Source organism: Sinocyclocheilus grahami, unplaced genomic scaffold (genome assembly GCF_001515645.1).
Source record: "Sinocyclocheilus grahami isolate Dianchi unplaced genomic scaffold, SAMN03320097.WGS_v1.1 scaffold597.1, whole genome shotgun sequence".
Lineage (NCBI taxonomy): Eukaryota > Metazoa > Chordata > Actinopteri > Cypriniformes > Cyprinidae > Sinocyclocheilus > Sinocyclocheilus grahami.
In genome coordinates this window covers 197,388-214,713 of record NW_015505776.1, presented here as the reverse complement: position 1 = coordinate 214,713, position 17,326 = coordinate 197,388, and the positions used below count along the sequence as shown (strand labels likewise).

Genomic DNA, 17,326 nt, shown 5'->3' with positions numbered 1-17,326 from the left:
AAGTGCTCCACACGGCTCCAGGGGGTTAATAAAGGCCTTCTGAAGCGAATCGATACATTTGTGTAAGAAAAATATCCATATGTAAAACTTTATAAACCGTAATCTCTAGTTTCCGGAATTAGAGATTAGAGTTTATAAAGTTTTAAATATGGATATTTTTCTTACACAAACACACCGCTTCAGAAGGCCTTTATTAGCCGTGTGGAGCACTTTTATGATGGATGGATGCACTTTTTTGGACTTCAAAATCTCGACACCCCATTCATTGCCATTATAAAGCTTGGAAGAGCCAGGGCATTTTTTAAAATACAACTCTTGATTGTATTCGTCTGAAAGAAGAAAGTCGTATACACCTAGAATGGATTGAGGGTGAGTAAATCATGGGGTAATTTTCATTTTTGGGTGAACTATCCCTTTAATGATGAAGAGTGATCACTTTCAGTGTTGTACTTGTGAAAGCAATTTTGATTCTGTAAAGATGTAAAAGTATTTATTGGTAAACGTTTGTACTGCACTCTTTTCTGTGCAGCGAGGTGCCTACTGAAGCTCTGGAGAAGCTCAGCATCACAGACAATAGCGAGTCTTCAGTGCCTACAGAAGAGTCGGAGGCCACCACTGTGATGGAGATGAGGTAATAGTGAATGTGTATCAACCAGATGTTATATGATGCATAAAAAGTGCCCTCCGCCCTCTCTTACCCTCTTTTACTCTCTCTTATGCCTCTATAGAGTTGAAACACCTTCAGCTGAGATCACACCTAATGGACCGGTCTGAAGCCTCTGGATAGGAGTCCGACCCACTCTCCGCCTCTTAATTTACCTGATGAAATGTTTAAAGTGGTACTATCTTGGGGAATCACATATTTCTTGATCTTTAGAGTACTTTGAAAACATACTGTAACTTCTAGAACTCAAAACTTCCTATTTAGAAATGCATCAATCTAAAGTCCTTGACATCAGAAACTCCAAAACATTAACAAATAACTGCCTACATATACATGGCAATGGCATGGTGCATTAATATGGATAAGGTAAATTCACTAGAAAAACTAAGAGGGTTGACATTTTGTTTTGTTGTTTTATTTTTTATTTTATTTTTTTGCAGTGGCTGGCAGTGGTTCGGCTACTGGAGCGTGTGAAGGAAGTCCTGGGCAAAAAGCTCCTCTGGTGGGCTCAGACAGCAGCTCGTCTGGAGGTTCAGACAGTGAAGAGGACCCTGGAGAAAATAAGACAGAGGGTTCCCCTAAAACACCTGCCAACCAGACAACAGCACCCATGAGGTAAGAACATTAGTGCATTACAGTGTTTTAATGTAGTTCCAGGGGAAAAAAAAGGTTTCTCATGACTTCAGGAAGGGAATAATATTCTAATTTTTAATCGATGACAGAAGACCTGTTGTGTGATGATCGTTTAGTTATGCTCTCTAAACAAACCACTTAAAGGGGAGAAAAATATGACAGACCAGACTGAAAAGGGAATCCCATTCGGGATCTTCCCTATATCAAAGAACATTCATGACTCATGGTGCGGTCACGTTTACTGTAGATTGGGAAAATTTCACAGATAAAATTCAGTGATTTCAATAAGAATCAATGCAGTTGGAAATTTTGTTAGGGTGAAAGATTTTGCAGGGTTCGAATTGGTTGTGAATTTGCCCTCTTGACCAACAAAAGCTGCTTGGTTTGAAAGTGACTTTGTTGTCATGTTTCATACAGGGCTACACTATTGACTGTGGATGTTTTTTTTTTCTACAAAATTTTGCTAATGTGACTGCACTTTTAGAATGACACTTAATCTACTGGTCCAAAAAATTCAATCAAGTTTTGATTGATTTAAAGGGATAGGTCACCCAAAAATGAAAATTACCCCATGATTAACTCACCCTCAAGCCATCCTAGGTGTATATGACTTTCTTCTTTCAGACGAACACAATCGGAGTTATATTCAAAAATGTCCTGGCTCTTCCAAGCTTTATAATGGCAGTGAATGGAGGTTGAGATTTTGAAGCCCAAAAAAGTGCATCCATCCATCATAAAAGTGCTCCACACGGCTCCAGGGGGTTAATAAAGGCCTTCTGAAGCGAATCGATACATTTGTGTAAGAAAAATATCCATATGTAAAACTTTATAAACCGTAATCTCTAGTTTCCGGAATTAGAGATTAGAGTTTATAAAGTTTTAAATATGGATATTTTTCTTACACAAACACACCGCTTCAGAAGGCCTTTATTAGCCGTGTGGAGCACTTTTATGATGGATGGATGCACTTTTTTGGACTTCAAAATCTCGACACCCCATTCATTGCCATTATAAAGCTTGGAAGAGCCAGGGCATTTTTTAAAATACAACTCTTGATTGTATTCGTCTGAAAGAAGAAAGTCGTATACACCTAGAATGGATTGAGGGTGAGTAAATCATGGGGTAATTTTCATTTTTGGGTGAACTATCCCTTTAATGATGAAGAGTGATCACTTTCAGTGTTGTACTTGTGAAAGCAATTTTGATTCTGTAAAGATGTAAAAGTATTTATTGGTAAACGTTTGTACTGCACTCTTTTCTGTGCAGCGAGGTGCCTACTGAAGCTCTGGAGAAGCTCAGCATCACAGACAATAGCGAGTCTTCAGTGCCTACAGAAGAGTCGGAGGCCACCACTGTGATGGAGATGAGGTAATAGTGAATGTGTATCAACCAGATGTTATATGATGCATAAAAAGTGCCCTCCGCCCTCTCTTACCCTCTTTTACTCTCTCTTATGCCTCTATAGAGTTGAAACACCTTCAGCTGAGATCACACCTAATGGACCGGTCTGAAGCCTCTGGATAGGAGTCCGACCCACTCTCCGCCTCTTCCATTCTGAACCCCCAAACCTCAATACCACTTTTGGTGTTTTAATAAAGAATGCTGCCATGTTATTGGTCCTGGATACTGCCAATCAGCCCATAATTGGAGGAGGAAGCCAGGGGCATATAACACGAACCAGTAACCAGTACAGTGCTCAGAGGTGTTAGTCTTTTAATCCTTTCAACTTTGTATGAGATATGCACAGTTTTAAATGTAGCAGTGACCGTGTGATTACAGGATCTGTCAGGACTTCTTTTTTCTTCAGTTTGTGTCCCTCTCTTAGTTTTTCTGGATCAGTTTTTTCACGCTCAGCCTTGGATGGTAGGAAACAGGGATGTGAAGGTCCTAATTGGAAAGCACAGGCTCATCCTTCACAGCATAATGTCTTGAACATCCTCATGCAAAATCGAAAGCCTTGTTGCCTGACAACAGCCTCTGCAACAATTTACTGTATGTTGAAGCACAACTGAAATGTTCTGTAATGCTTGACACATTTCTGCACAGGTCACCGCCCCACCAAGTTCACTTTTAAGATTTAAAAAAAAAAAAACTTTATTATGGCCTAATCTTATTAAATCATGTATTTGAATGTTCTGAAGTGCTTTGGGACGGAAATGAATGACTTGATACTCTGACATGGTGTTCACGATGGCACCCGTGCAGTAATGTTTAGCCATTTAATTTAAAATTGACTCAATTGGAAACTAGACATTAATGGTGGGGGTGTGCCTATTTGATTTTTTTGGACTTTTTCATTGCATACAAAACATATTTATCATTCAAATACAAGCAGCTGTTTTTTTCTTCTTCCGACAACGTTCTAGGTAGGTTGTCAAGACCTTCTGATTGTATTGAATTACATTTGTCCGTTTTTTTTCCCCTCCCCTCAGTTCCACTAAACAGTTTCTGCCTAATTTTCTAGTGCATTTTATGCTTAAGCTTTCCAAAAATTGAATTATGGGTTTAAAGCAAAAAGCTTAAAGTAATCATAATAATCTTTGCCTTAAGTTACAAATCCTTCAAAATCCCTGTAACAGGACAGAAGGGGTTGCCTCAAAGCAGACAGGCTTTTTTGTCTGTTTTTAAATGTCAGCTAGTCTTTAAAAAACTGCCCCCCACAATTTTATTTGTATCACTGTCCAACATCAACGCAGCATGTTTTTTCCCCCAGAGGCCAAAAAACTCCATAGTATAGTATACCATATGAAATACTCCACAGGACAGTGTTATGCAACCTTTTTTTTTTAAAATCAGAACTCTTGTTATATGCTGTCAAGAAAGACTTTTTGAACTCGTCTCAGAACCTTCCAGTAGCTCTCATTGGAAATACCAAGATCCACTTTTAATATTTCATCCTGAACATCATGTGATTTATTTTTTCCCCCCTCCAGGAATTTTTTTGGCTATCACATTTCACGTATCATATCTCACTGGAAGCTTACTATGGTACCAAATCTGTTGGATTACAGGATTGGGATATTGCATTATTTATTTTGCACTTATTGAGGTGTTAGTGTGGAGACCTGTTCTCTCATCAAGCATTGGAACGCCATTTATTTTTTTCACTATTCATGATCTTTGCCTCTGGAGTATAAATCCTCCATTGACTCTCATTGCTTCTTAGATCTATGACATGTTCAAACAGGTTTGTTTCCAAAGCCAAAAGTATGTATTTGCCTTTTTCTTCAACGGTCAAAAAGACTGTGTATCTAACAGCTTTAGTGAGGTGATCACCCAAGATGGATTTTAATACAAGGTTTAAACAGAGACGCCAGATTGCACCTAAGACCCTACACATGCAATATGCATAAAAGTAAACAAGATAGAAGGTGTAGAAACAGATTTACCTCCAGACCACATGTCAAAGGATTCAGTCCTGATGAGCTCGCTGGTCTTCCCTGTAAAAAGACAGTGGATTAATACAGGCCAACTTCTCTCAGTTGCCTACATACTGTCACTGTGTTCAGTTAAAAAAAGTTTCACCATCAGCGTGTTTCTTAAGACAAAAAGGAGGCATACCATTGATCAAAGCAATGTTTATACCCCGTCCAACGTTGTTCTTTACTCCACTCATTAATCTGATAAAAGATCAAGAAGAAAGAGTTCAAACAGCAGCAGTCATGTTTCCTCTGAATTCAGGACATCTCCAGCCAATAAAAAGTGTTTATGTTTCTATGGTGTTTATGCAATAATGCAGTGTACTAAGAGATGTGTGTAAAACCTACACAGTATCCTGAAAACACATTTTTGGGCCGACAACGCTGGCTGCTCCACTGGTGATCTTAAAGGCAAAATGGTCCTCCGGACATGATTTAGAAAGACCGCATTTGTGGCGCGGAGGCCCAGTGGCTGAAAACAACATCAATACATCCATAAATACAGATGCCTTTACTATTTCAGAAAAAAAAATGTGTTTGGCTATGTTCTTGCCTTCTGACTGCACGATTTATTAATCGTTTATATTATTTACACATGCACCAGACAGGAGTCTTCACGCTGAATTATGTCTTGCGACACACTTCTTAAGTAGATGAAGTTATAAAAAATTAAAAAAAAGATCACACCCAAATACACCTACTTTATCAAAGCACTAAAGTAAATGGCAGCTGCCCAACACATCTAATGTGACCTATGGAACTCTGAATATCAAGTATATAACACCCATTATATGTATATATATATATGTATATATATATATATATATTCATGTCACACCAATAACCTACATATGAATCATTCATACTATAATTACTCTGCAGTAACAGGTAAGGAAATTATTGATTTCTGCACAGCAAAAAAAATTAAATATGTACTCACATACAGTCTCTGCGGGTGCATATCGTGCTGTAGAGAAAAAGATGTCGATTAGCAAATAGCAGTGTGCCATGTCAAACACTGAAAAATGCAAAATCATTCTTTAACCAAACAAGTGTATTATTTATTTTTACTAACAAAAGGCGTGTAGTTTCAGATCAATATGTTCTGTGTGTGTAAAGGAAGTTGCAGAAAATGGTTGCATGCATGAACTCACCAAGTACTTTGCCCAAATTAAAATTAGCTTTGCTCTCCAATAGCTCAAATGCCAGGAACACAGCTAGAAACAAGATAGAAACCAGCACTGCCAGTTTCAAAAGTCCTGTAAACAAAAAAGTTCCATATTCTTGAGTTTATAAAGTCCATACTAAATAGTTTTTGATGAGAAACAAAGTCTCATCTTTAAAATTATGACAATTTTTTTCAGGAAATTCAAACAAAAAATGCCGTTTTGACTCGCGACAAATTACTCAGTTCAAACATGATCATCCCCTTCCTCTTTACTACTAGTTTTAACACTAAATAAACATGAATGAACATCACATGCCTTATGTAATCGCTCAATCAGCGTTTCAACCGCAGAAAGACGGCAATAAAACAGCTTGTAAACAAATTGTCATGTAGCATTTAATTTACCTCAAGTCATTAGTGAACGCAGCTCATTAATTCGCTAGAGAAATTAAGTGCAGAGAAGATCATTTGACGAAATATTAGATTATACTCATATTTTACTTTATCCGTTAGTGATGTCTTAATTATTTAATGTGTTTAAATAAATCTGTTATGAAACAAGTTATGACAGCCACTGTGTAAATGATTATATTTCAACAATAGAAATTGTATAATTTAGAAGTTAATTTAAAACCTGCATTATGTGAACTTAACATGTTTGCATACAATATTTTAATTTGAGTGTTTATTATTATTATATTAAAATACATAGTAATTGAATTTAAGTTTGGGCTCTGTTGTTAATTGTAACCTTATAGTAAAGTAAAAGGGCCCCCTATAGTATAGATCATAATTTGAGGTAGATTTTTATCCCTTCAAAAATTTTCATTGCAATTAAATTTATTTAAAGAAAGAGCCATTTGTTCAATAAACCACTGTTTAATATAAAAAATTGTGTGTTTAGTTTTTCCCCCTGCTGTACCGAAACCGTACCGAACTGTGACATCGAAACCGAGGTAGTACCGAACCGTCATGTTAGTGTACCGGTGTTGTGCCCAATTCTGTGTGGCACAACCGAACTGTGACATCGAAACCGAGGTAGTACCGAACCGTCATGTTAGTGTACCGGTGTTGTGCCCAATTCTGTGTGACACAACCGAACTGTGACATCAACCGAGGTTTTGATGTGTGGCACAATCGAACTGTCCGGGGGGGGGGGGGTTGTACCCCCCCGGACAGATTATTACCCCACTAGTATTGGTAGGTTAAGAGTAGGTGTGGAGGAGGGGTTAGGATTAGGCAATCAGGCAGTGACTTCAACAAGGGGTAATAATTTGGCAGAGGGGTCAAAATTGGGCACAACACCGTTACACCCCTAATTTAAACTATTTTGTTCACTTTTACACACTATACAATTGTTAGGATTTCTGCAATTATTCAATGTCTTAAGGCAAAACTTTTTTTGCACTGCTATTAAACAGACATTACCACAACATATTGTCAATGACAAAAGAGCAAATATTTGCCTTCGGTTACATGAAATATATACTTCAGCAGAGTTTAGACTGAAAGAAACAGAACAAACCTCCTGCTCGCATCATCCTGGCGGTTTTGCAAGCAGCAGTCACCACACTGAGATCCAGACACCTGATATGAGATCAGATATCATCATGTTACAAAAGCCTGAATATTCCTAATACAATACTTATATTACCAACAGGAATTTACTCAAGATAATCAAGATGATTGTGAAAAGTCACACAGCAAAACAATGGCCAGGCTGACTGACTAACCTATATTTGGCTGATTCAGAATGAGATAAATAATTAACATGTCCAATTCTCATCCATTTGCTTTATTATATATTCTGAGTAACTTGAGTATCCTTTCAGCTAAGCAAATATTTATATTTTACTACTTTCAGCTCTGTTAAATAAACATATTTTACGTTTAACTCAACATCACAGAATTCTATAATGTATTCAATTGTTTATGAATAAAAGTGCATTAAATTGTTTATGATTAAACTGCACGATTTCTGTTTTCAACTATCTCATAAGCCGGTTTAACACAAACCAACATATAAGTTTTACATTTATATACCTGTATCAGTCCTCACCTGTCAGGATGTCTGAAAATGACTGAGCCAATTAAATATTCAACAAAATGCTCAAGATCTAACATGTAAAACAAACACATAAATCCCGAAAACCTCTAATTATGCCTGAAAAAGATGCCAGAAGCGAATTAAACGGTTGTTAGTGTTAAGTTTAGGTATTAGATGACAGCAGAAAAGGTGATAGTAGCCGTTAGCAAAAGGTGTATATGCAAACAAAACACGATAATAAACTTTGAAATAGATATATAATATGAAGTCAAGAACATCATGTAACCCAACGAATATATTTTTAGACTGTGATTGACTAAAGAAGAGAAGAATAATAAGAAGTACCTGGTGACACGGCGACACAGCGCTGAATATCCCCTCACATCCGGGGTTCGCTATAGAGGAGGAGCGTGCGTTTGTGCAGATAGGACGACACGCCCGTGTGGGCGTGTATAGCTGTCCTACATGGCGCCCGCCCACACTGCACAGGGGTTTTATGCATAATTTGTTAAAAACTAGTCATACTAGTTCTAGCCTACGTAGTTCAAACAGATGACAATTTGGAATGTTGGAAATAACAGAATATTGTTATTTTTTAAGTCGTTTGGGTTAAACTAAACTGTGTTTAAATAGGAAATTATAGATATTTAGTTTATACTATATACTATAATATATACATAGGCAATAGTCTGAAAAACGCTCATTATATTTAAGCAACGCAATTCAAAGACAATAGTATAGGCTACATACTTTATATATAATGTAATTAATTTGTTTTGTTATTGTTGTTTTATTTATTTTTTCCTATGCCCTGTATTGCTTAAATATTCTTGAATCTTGAGTGAGATGGGTGTTTTAGTGAAGATGTGTGAGAGTATGGTTCATGTTGGTGTGTTGTGTGGTATGTAGTATATGTGTGAGAGTGTGTGTTAGTGAGGAGGTGTGAGGCGAGTGTATGCTCTTGTGAGGTGTGTGGTTTGTTTGTTTTCCAAGACAGACAACTGTTTGGTGTCTTTCTCGTTTGACATTTGTCTGTAGTGGTATTGTATAGTGGTATTGCGGTTGAGCAATTTTCTGTTAAATTCTGCAATATGTGTCCTTTGACAGCTCTTTTGTCTTGGCCATGGTGGAGTTTGGAGTGTGACTGTTTGAGGTTTTGGACAGGTGTCTTTTATACTGATAATGAGTTCAAACAGATGCCATTAATACAGGTAACGAGTGGAGGACAGAGGAGCCTCTTAAATAAGAAGTTACAGGTCTGTGAGAGCCAGAAATCTTGCTTGTTTGTAGGTGACCAAATACTTATTTTACCGAGGACTTTACCAATTAATTCTTTAAAAATCCTACAATGTGATTTTCTGGATTTTTTTTTTCTCATTTTGTCTCTCATAGTTGAGGTATACCTATGATGAAAATTACAGGCCTCTCTCATCTTTTTAAGTGGGAGAACTTGCACAATTGGTGGCTGACTAAATACTTTTTTGCCCCACTGTATATATAGAGAGAGAGAGAGAGAGCATTTTTTTATTAAGAAAATCTGGTTACACTTTATTTCGATAGTCCACTTTAGACATTCTACTAACTATACGTAACTTTGTAACTACATGTCAACTAATTCTCATTAATTTGCAACTACATGTCTACTAACTCTCAGAGTAGACTGTTAGGGTAGGTTTAGGGTTAGTAGAATAAGTTGACAAAGAAAGTATTAGAAGATATTAAGCAGATAGTCTACTAATACTCTACTAACTATTAGTTGACATGTAGTTGCAAAGTTACTTACTGTTAATAGAATGTCTAAAGTGGACTATCGAAATAAAGTGTTACCGAAAATCTTTATCATTTTTTTGTAATAATTATATACTAAACAATATATTTAATATGGTGTATTATGAGTAACACAATAATTAAAATGTGGATGATAGGATGAGCATAAATAATGATGTTTAAATGCATTTTAATTGATTTACAATTCAAAAACAGTAGATTGGTCTATTTGAAATTGCATAGTCCCAAATCTCAAGGAGGATTGCCAGCAGCAGCCGGAGGGAATATGAATGATTCCAGTGCAAAAGACAGAGAGGGTGAAAATAAATTCACTCGTAAAGATTATCCTCTGGTCCCTGTATAAGACACTTCATAGGACAAAATAGGAACCTGATATCATTTGCCTCGGTTTGAAAAATGTAGTTCACTATTATTTCCAAGGGTTTATTATCCAGTTACAGTGCCTGGGTGTGAGATTCATTTGAAAAACTTGTCTGCAAAGCCCGAGTAGTTCCAAGAGTTTAAATGTTGTTCACTCAATGAGATCCTGAAGAAGAAATAAAAAAAATCAGCAAGGTAAGCGAATGCTAAAATACATAATCAACTATAAATAAATAAATACAGCCAAATTCAATAGGTACAGGCGAGGATAATATTGATTGATTCATCAAGCTCACTTCATCGGAATCCTCCTGGACTTGGAAACCATTTAGTTTGCCATTGGGGCTACTGTCTTTGCTAACACACAGATCATCATCTTAGAGTTGCAGAGCAGAAAAGCGATAAGCATGTGACCTGCAGGGGGCAAAATTTGACCAATAGAGAATCTGACTTCTGCAATGTACTTTATATCTTGTGTGAGAGATAGTGAATGTGGCTTCAAATGGATATAATATCCAACTGAGGCCAATCAAGTTTTATCACGTGACCTTACCTATGCCTACAGTTTATTCTCCTTGAGGTGATTATTAAAGCTGCAGTAATACCCAAACCAATGACCCCCACACAAGTACACACACAATAAGAACCAGCATGCCCAGCTGCAATAGAAAGACAATAAATGTATTTATTCAGTTCATCAACCATGTTTTTCTACATGTATTCTTTTAAAGCTCTTTTAAAAAAGTACTTATGCTCTTTATATTGTATTATACATGATAAGTGATTTTACTTCATGTTTTTTGGCCACTGTATAGTGAATAATTATTGTCATGACAAATGGGCCACTCACTGACCTCACAGTACGCAAATTTGAGGAGGTTGGTGAAATGTCCTTCCCACAAAGATTTTTGAAAGAGTCTTCTGTTTTCGGAGGGCTGAAACCCCCCTCACATTTATCACCAGGAATCTTACGATACCTGTTTAACACAGTGTTATAATTATAGCAATTAAATGTATGTGTATTAAATTTTTTTATATGGAAAATAAAGATATTTTTCACCATCACCCTGTATGCTGAAGGTCATCTAGCTCTTAAGCAAATATCCTGGGTTTGATTCAAGAAGTCGGCTTGTAGGAGACACTCCGAGGTGTTTTCATGCAGATAGAAACCATACTCACTGTTGACAGGAGAGATGTTCAGAAAACACATTCGTTTGACCACAAGCAGATGTCCAAACCTCAGTGTGGTGCAATTTTTCCTACCACATGTAGTCATCTCTAGTGCAAGGACATGAGTGCTGCTGCCTGCTGACCACATATCCTCTCCCATTTCTACATGCTGACAGTTTCTTCAGTCTTCTAAATGTTTCTTTGTAGCCCAAGAGGCATTCATCTGTTTCTGGGTCAGTCATAGTCAGAGTGCGCCAACCACTACACATAGTCCTGATCATCACCTAGGAACACCGAGAGATTGTAAAACTGTAGTTTTTTTAATTCTTAAGGCAGTGACATGAAGCTGATGGGCTGGTTGGTAAGAGAGATCACTCCGATTAGCTATTCAGCTTAGTGAACTAGTGCAAGCAAGCAAAATGGAATTGACGAAAGCTGGTATGGAGAGATATATTTCCTCTCACGCAAGTTCAGAATGTATGTGCTAGTTGCCCATTGTCTGTAGTCTTTGCGGTGTGTTAAAGTGCAAATTTTTGGTTCAGACACAGGCGTCATGAGGCAACACCACAGTCGGCTTTCGTCGCCACTATGATTTGTATCAAAGCTTTGATGATGTAGTATAATACTTATTACAGTATTTAAAATCTGCCTATAATTCTTGAAATGTTTTTTACATTCTCTGGTGAGCAGGTGCTCAAAGTCTATGGTGACAGCCACCCACATGGGCTGATCATGATCATCTGGGCGGTAGCCGAAAAAATGCTGATATTCATTGTCTTAGTGCCTGGCTCGGATGCCAGTCCGGCCAAGAAGATGGGGTGGTCGGTGAAATTAAATATTTTCCAGTACTGTCCTTCATCTGTGGAAAGCCTGAAAACATTCAGACACACAGTCATATATGACAGTGACTACATATTACACATTTTTTCTTTCAGAACAAGAACAACGTATAATATAACTGCAGAGAGTGCATATTACATGCTGATACCTATGCAACATATTGATGTCCTAAGAATCTTTACTAATTTGTGCATCAACACCCAAGCGAATTACATATGCGAAATACCATGCTTAGAGACAAAGAGTCATAAAACTCCCCAGTATTTCCAACATTTACATTAAGTATCAGTTACTCCTTTTTACGAAGGTGTGTTTGAACTAAGAATCTGACGCTTCCCTCAGGTGTAGATCTGCTGAATATGCAAATGGTTTCATAAATTTCATTCCTTATGTCTCTTTCTGTAGTGAGTTAAACTTTAACCCTTTCCTATACCAACTGTATGTGTGTGTATGTGTATGTTAGACCAGCTTATGTGTGTATGTAGGATGTTAGACCAGTTTATGTGTTTATGTAGTATGTTAGACTAGTTTAAGTGTTTATGTAGTTAATAAAACCTTACTTGTATCACACTTGACGTGTTCATTGTTTGCTCATAACCGGAGTCACTAATCATGCAGATTTACGCTACAAGCTTTTGTAGAATTGTACAGTAAGAAAGTTATTTCCCTTAACCAGGAAATTAACGTTCTTAGAATTGACAAGACAGTTGACCCTGAGAGGTCAGCTAAATATCTACAGCGGATCTAAAATAATCATAATTAATTATAACTAGTTATGGTTAATTATTCATATTTCCCATGAGCTGATTCGTTACATATTTATTAATTAATTATTATATGTACTGTATTTATATTGAATTAAATGTATAATTAATAAATGAAAAATACATTTATTATATAAATTAATAATTAAGTAACAAACTATTAATACAATTCAATTATTATTATTATTATTATATTATATTTTAAATGATATTATAATACATTATAAATTCAAAAATTATAAATACATTAATATATCAGTTTTATTATAAGTGTGTTCAAACTTGTGTTATAACTAATAAAGAATACATACATGATATCATTATATCATTTAGGGCTGCACGATTGTGGCAAAAATCATAATTATTCCCTTGAAATTGTAATTAATTACGATGATCACAATTTATACTGAATGATGTTTATACCATTGTTTGAAGCAACAGCATGCCATATTTTTATATGAAAATAAACAAGCTGAAAACACTCTAACTGAAAAACTTATAGTGCTTTTCTATAGTATTAAGCCTCAAATGTCAACTACACATTGGATTGGTTTCTTCTTTAAATAAAAAAAGTAAAAATATGATATTATAATGTTGTAATGTTTATTATGTAATACATTATTATTATTATAATACATTAGTATAATGTGTTATAATGTTATGCTAAAACAAAAATTTGAATGATTACATCATTGTGGCAACCGTAATTGTAATCGCAATTAGAAATTCGATTAATTGTGCAGCCCTAATACATACATATATATAGTGTGTTCAAACTTTGTGTGTTTTTCACACCTGCTCTGTAGTTGCTGATGGTAGCTGAGCTTTTTTGAAATGGTCACCCTGGTCTGAGGACACATAGATGACACGGGGAGAGGCCTGTAAACACAACATCTCATAAATCAAGCATGCTTTGATGATTCTTACAGAAGGGAAAATGAAAAAGGGTGGGCAACATGGTGTGTGTTCATGTGGGTGAACACATGCTTGAGTGTGCATGTTGTCTGAGTTCCACACCAGTTTTTCCATGACAGAGGTAAACAGGAAGCCACTGATATATCACAAGGAGAAGACGTTCTTGGCGATGGTGGTGAAATTTTTGCCAAAATCCTGCGTCCGTCTTAGAATAAGCTCGCCTCGTCTTGCTGCCTCCACTGGTCAAACCCAATTAATAGAGTTAATTAATTTATCATTCAATTTATAAGCATGGCCAATTTTCTGTGTTGTACATAAAATGTATCTCAAAGAGCATAAATTATTTTTGTCTAATGATTCCTTTAATGTTATTTAAAGGGGTCATATGATGCTATTTTAAAGATCATTATTTGGTGTAACAGAATACAGTATGGTGACATGCTTTAATGTTCAAAAAACACATTATTTTTCAAATACTGTACATTATTGTAGGTCCTCCTTGGCCCACCTCTCTCAAACGCGTCGTTTTCAACAAAGCCCCCTCCTTTGACAAGCGCAGTCTGCTCTGATTGGCCAGCTGACCCAGTGCATTGTGATTGGTCGAACACCACAAGCATGCGTCGGAAATGTAACAATCTTACCATAATCGCGAGCTTCAAGCTTTCAAAGTAAATATCAAGACAGTTAATAATGTCGTTAGTTTTACCATCAGTTCAAGCCCGAAAGATAAAGGCTTTTGCTTTCGCACTGAAACACAGCGTCTCCCTGACATGGCTGCTTCAACACTACTGCATTCCTGAAACCACGCCTTCTTTCTTTGCGTGCACATTTGGGCTGCATTATGCTAATATTCCCACATATTGACGTAGATATGTAGGGGCGTGTTAGAACGAGCCGTTTTAGGTAGATGTGGCTGACTCTTAACTTTTATAAAGAATATCTCTTTGGATTTGAGACTTTAGTCTTTGCAACTTTACAGATCTTCTTTATGCACCAAGAGCTTGTAACACTTCAAAGAGAAAGAAAAACTTGAAATCGCATCATATGACCTCTTTAATGGAAAAACCTAGATGAAATCACGCACCAGTTCCTTTTGGGCTGGAACTGAAGAAAAGAGTGATTCCAGATCCCCTTTCAAAGAATTAAAAAAGGGAAACTATATTTTAGTTACAGAAATTAATAGTTTTTTTCCAATAAGAATGTGTTTCTTAACCGTCTGATTGAAAAAAGTTATAGAAAATATTTTGGGGGGAAAAAAAAAAAAAAAAAATTGGTGATGACCATGTGTGAACGTGTGAACTCCTTTGTGAACTTCAGACCAACTGTTTCCAAAGTCTTGTGAGAGCCATAGCCCATCCTAAAGAGAGAGAGCATGTCAACAAACTGTCACATATGACATCTTAAGGGACATCCAAAATATCTTAAATTGTGTTCCGAAGACGAACGAAGCTTTTACGGGTTTGGAACGACATGGGGGTAAGTGATTAATGACAAAATTTGCATTTTGGGGTGGAGTATCCCTTTAAGTGTCTTAAGTGTCAACTAATTAAAAATACAATCAGGGGGTGTCAGAAACCTGAATCACCTCACAAACTGTTAAGGGGGCTTGAAAGAGTAGGAGGTAAAACCTTACTCACGTCAATGTTGATGACCACAAGGTATTTTGTGTCCTGGTAGTGGAACTGAATGGCCTGTGCTGGATGGAATGGAAGCTCCACTGATCTGAACGTCACACCAGCATCCACTGACGTAAAAATAACTCCTCCTGGGGTCTCGGTGAAAGGGAGGTTGGCTGTTAAAATAACCTATAATGGTGACAAAAACGTTACATACAATTTACTTATAAAACAATAAAGGACAGAAATCATGAAGTGGAGAAATTACAGTGTAGTTTTTTTTTTTTTTGAGATGATGACAAAAGTTAGTTCCAAAGAACTAACACACAGCAGGATATTAGCTTCACACCAGCCCCACTTCAGATGAAGTTATAAAAAGAGTGTGGTTTCATGTTAGTTATTGGTTTTAACACAAAGCGGCTGCTGTCAATAGCAATGTCTGTTAAAACCATGAGCTCTCATGAGACAATTGTAAATGTCATGGCCTTTTCTGTTTGGATGGAAAAAAATATTTCTCTAAAAAAGGTCATACTACATCTAATATTATTATTAGTTATCACAGCATTAGCTAAGACAAGTTTGGCTCGTTAGACAGATAAAGCCATGGCTTCAGACTTGATGTTAGCACATCTGTTTACCTGTTGAAGGTTCCCAGGTCCAGCACTTATCCCAAAGTCCTTCTTTATAAATGTGTTGTTAATGGCGTGGGAGACATCATGAAAAGACTTTCCATAGTCTTCACTATAAAAAGATTCAGCTTATTAGTAAATAAGTCCAAATTGGTTGTATCTTTTAAGAAACAGCTGGCTAGGCCAATAAACAGGGCGATTTTTGGCTGGTTTGAGATCAGCATCTGTGGCCGCTTAGCTAATTAAAAGAAGCACCAGTAAAACCCTGAATAGGCCACATTAGTCTACATCTGGGGTGCCCGGTCCTGTTCCTGGAGAACTACCGTCATGCAAAGTTCAGCTCCAACCCTGATCAAACACACCGGAATCAGCCAGTTAAGATCTTCAGGAGCACCTGACAATTACAGATTGCAGAGCTGAAGTCTGCAGGTAGATAGATCTCCAGTAACAGGATCGGGCAGCTCTGGTCTACATGGTATTCAGGTAAAAATTGCACCACTGACCTCCTATAAAGACGTGATGAACCGCCTTCATAAAATGAGTCTGAGGAAGCGCTGAGTGTGGAAAGGACCAGGATTACCTGCGATGGACAGAAAAAGCGTTCAGACTGCCCCTGCATAATTTCTTTAGATAAAATAATATATGTGACCCTGGACCACAAAACCAGTCTTAAGTCGCTGGGGTATATTTGTAGCAATAGCCAAAAATACATTGTATGGGTCAAAATTATAGATTGTTCTTTTATGCCAAAAATCATTACGATATTAAGTAAAGATCATGTTCCATGAAGATATTTTGTAAATTTCCTGCCGTAAATATATCAAAACTTAATTTTTGATTAGTAATATGCATTGCTAAGAATTTGGACAACTTTAAAGGCGATTTTCTCAATATTTAGATTTTTTTGCACCCTCAGATTCCAGATATTCAAATAGTTGTATCTCAGCCAAATATTGTCCTATCCTAACAAACCATACATCAATGGAAAGCTTTTTTGCAATGATGATTACTTATGATAAATAAATGAATAATTAACTGTGCATATTAGGGCAAAACACAATCTAACAGGTAGAAAATTAAATTAGAAACATCTAAACTTTTCAAAACACAGCAAGTGCACCGTGGGTCATGTGACAAGAATCAACCAATCAGCTTCATCCTTTGCCGTAACAAAATTGAAAGCTAAGCCAGGATGGAGAAACAGCTGATCATAGCTGTACAAGGATAGTCATTTTTTAAATAAATTTAGTAGCAGAGCTACTGCAAGGGATTTTTAGTGCTGGAAATCCATTTCTCCTTTGCTGAAACTTCCG

General features: G+C 36.7%; 1 protein-coding gene and 1 pseudogene across 1 annotated transcript; both read right to left on the bottom strand.

Annotated features, from left to right (window-relative positions):
* Positions 1–4,536: 4,536 nt before the first annotated feature.
* On the bottom strand, positions 4,537–8,351 carry LOC107557303 (protein FAM3C-like). Its single transcript, XM_016240688.1, has 7 exons — positions 8,277–8,351; positions 7,410–7,471; positions 5,871–5,975; positions 5,657–5,683; positions 5,065–5,188; positions 4,859–4,917; positions 4,537–4,737 (listed from the first exon to the last, which is right to left on the bottom strand). The coding sequence occupies exons 2-7, from the start codon at positions 7,423–7,425 to the stop codon at positions 4,622–4,624; spliced, it is 447 nt and encodes a 148-aa protein (XP_016096174.1). The 5' UTR covers positions 7,426–7,471; positions 8,277–8,351; the 3' UTR covers positions 4,537–4,621.
* A 1,812-nt stretch (positions 8,352–10,163) lies between these two features.
* LOC107557285 (sortilin-like) lies at positions 10,164–16,632 on the bottom strand (annotated as a pseudogene).
* Between the last annotated feature and the right edge of the window lie 694 nt (positions 16,633–17,326).

What these genes read in the sequence shown, in the direction of transcription:
- LOC107557303 (XM_016240688.1), bottom strand. An exon ending in TGCACCCGCAGAGACTGTAT is followed by an intron (nt 5,189 to 5,656) that starts GTGAGTACATAT and finishes TGTTGTTTTCAG; the next exon opens with CCACTGGGCCTCCGCGCCAC. An exon ending in AAACATTGCTTTGATCAATG is followed by an intron (nt 4,738 to 4,858) that starts GTATGCCTCCTT and finishes GTCTTTTTACAG; the next exon opens with GGAAGACCAGCGAGCTCATC.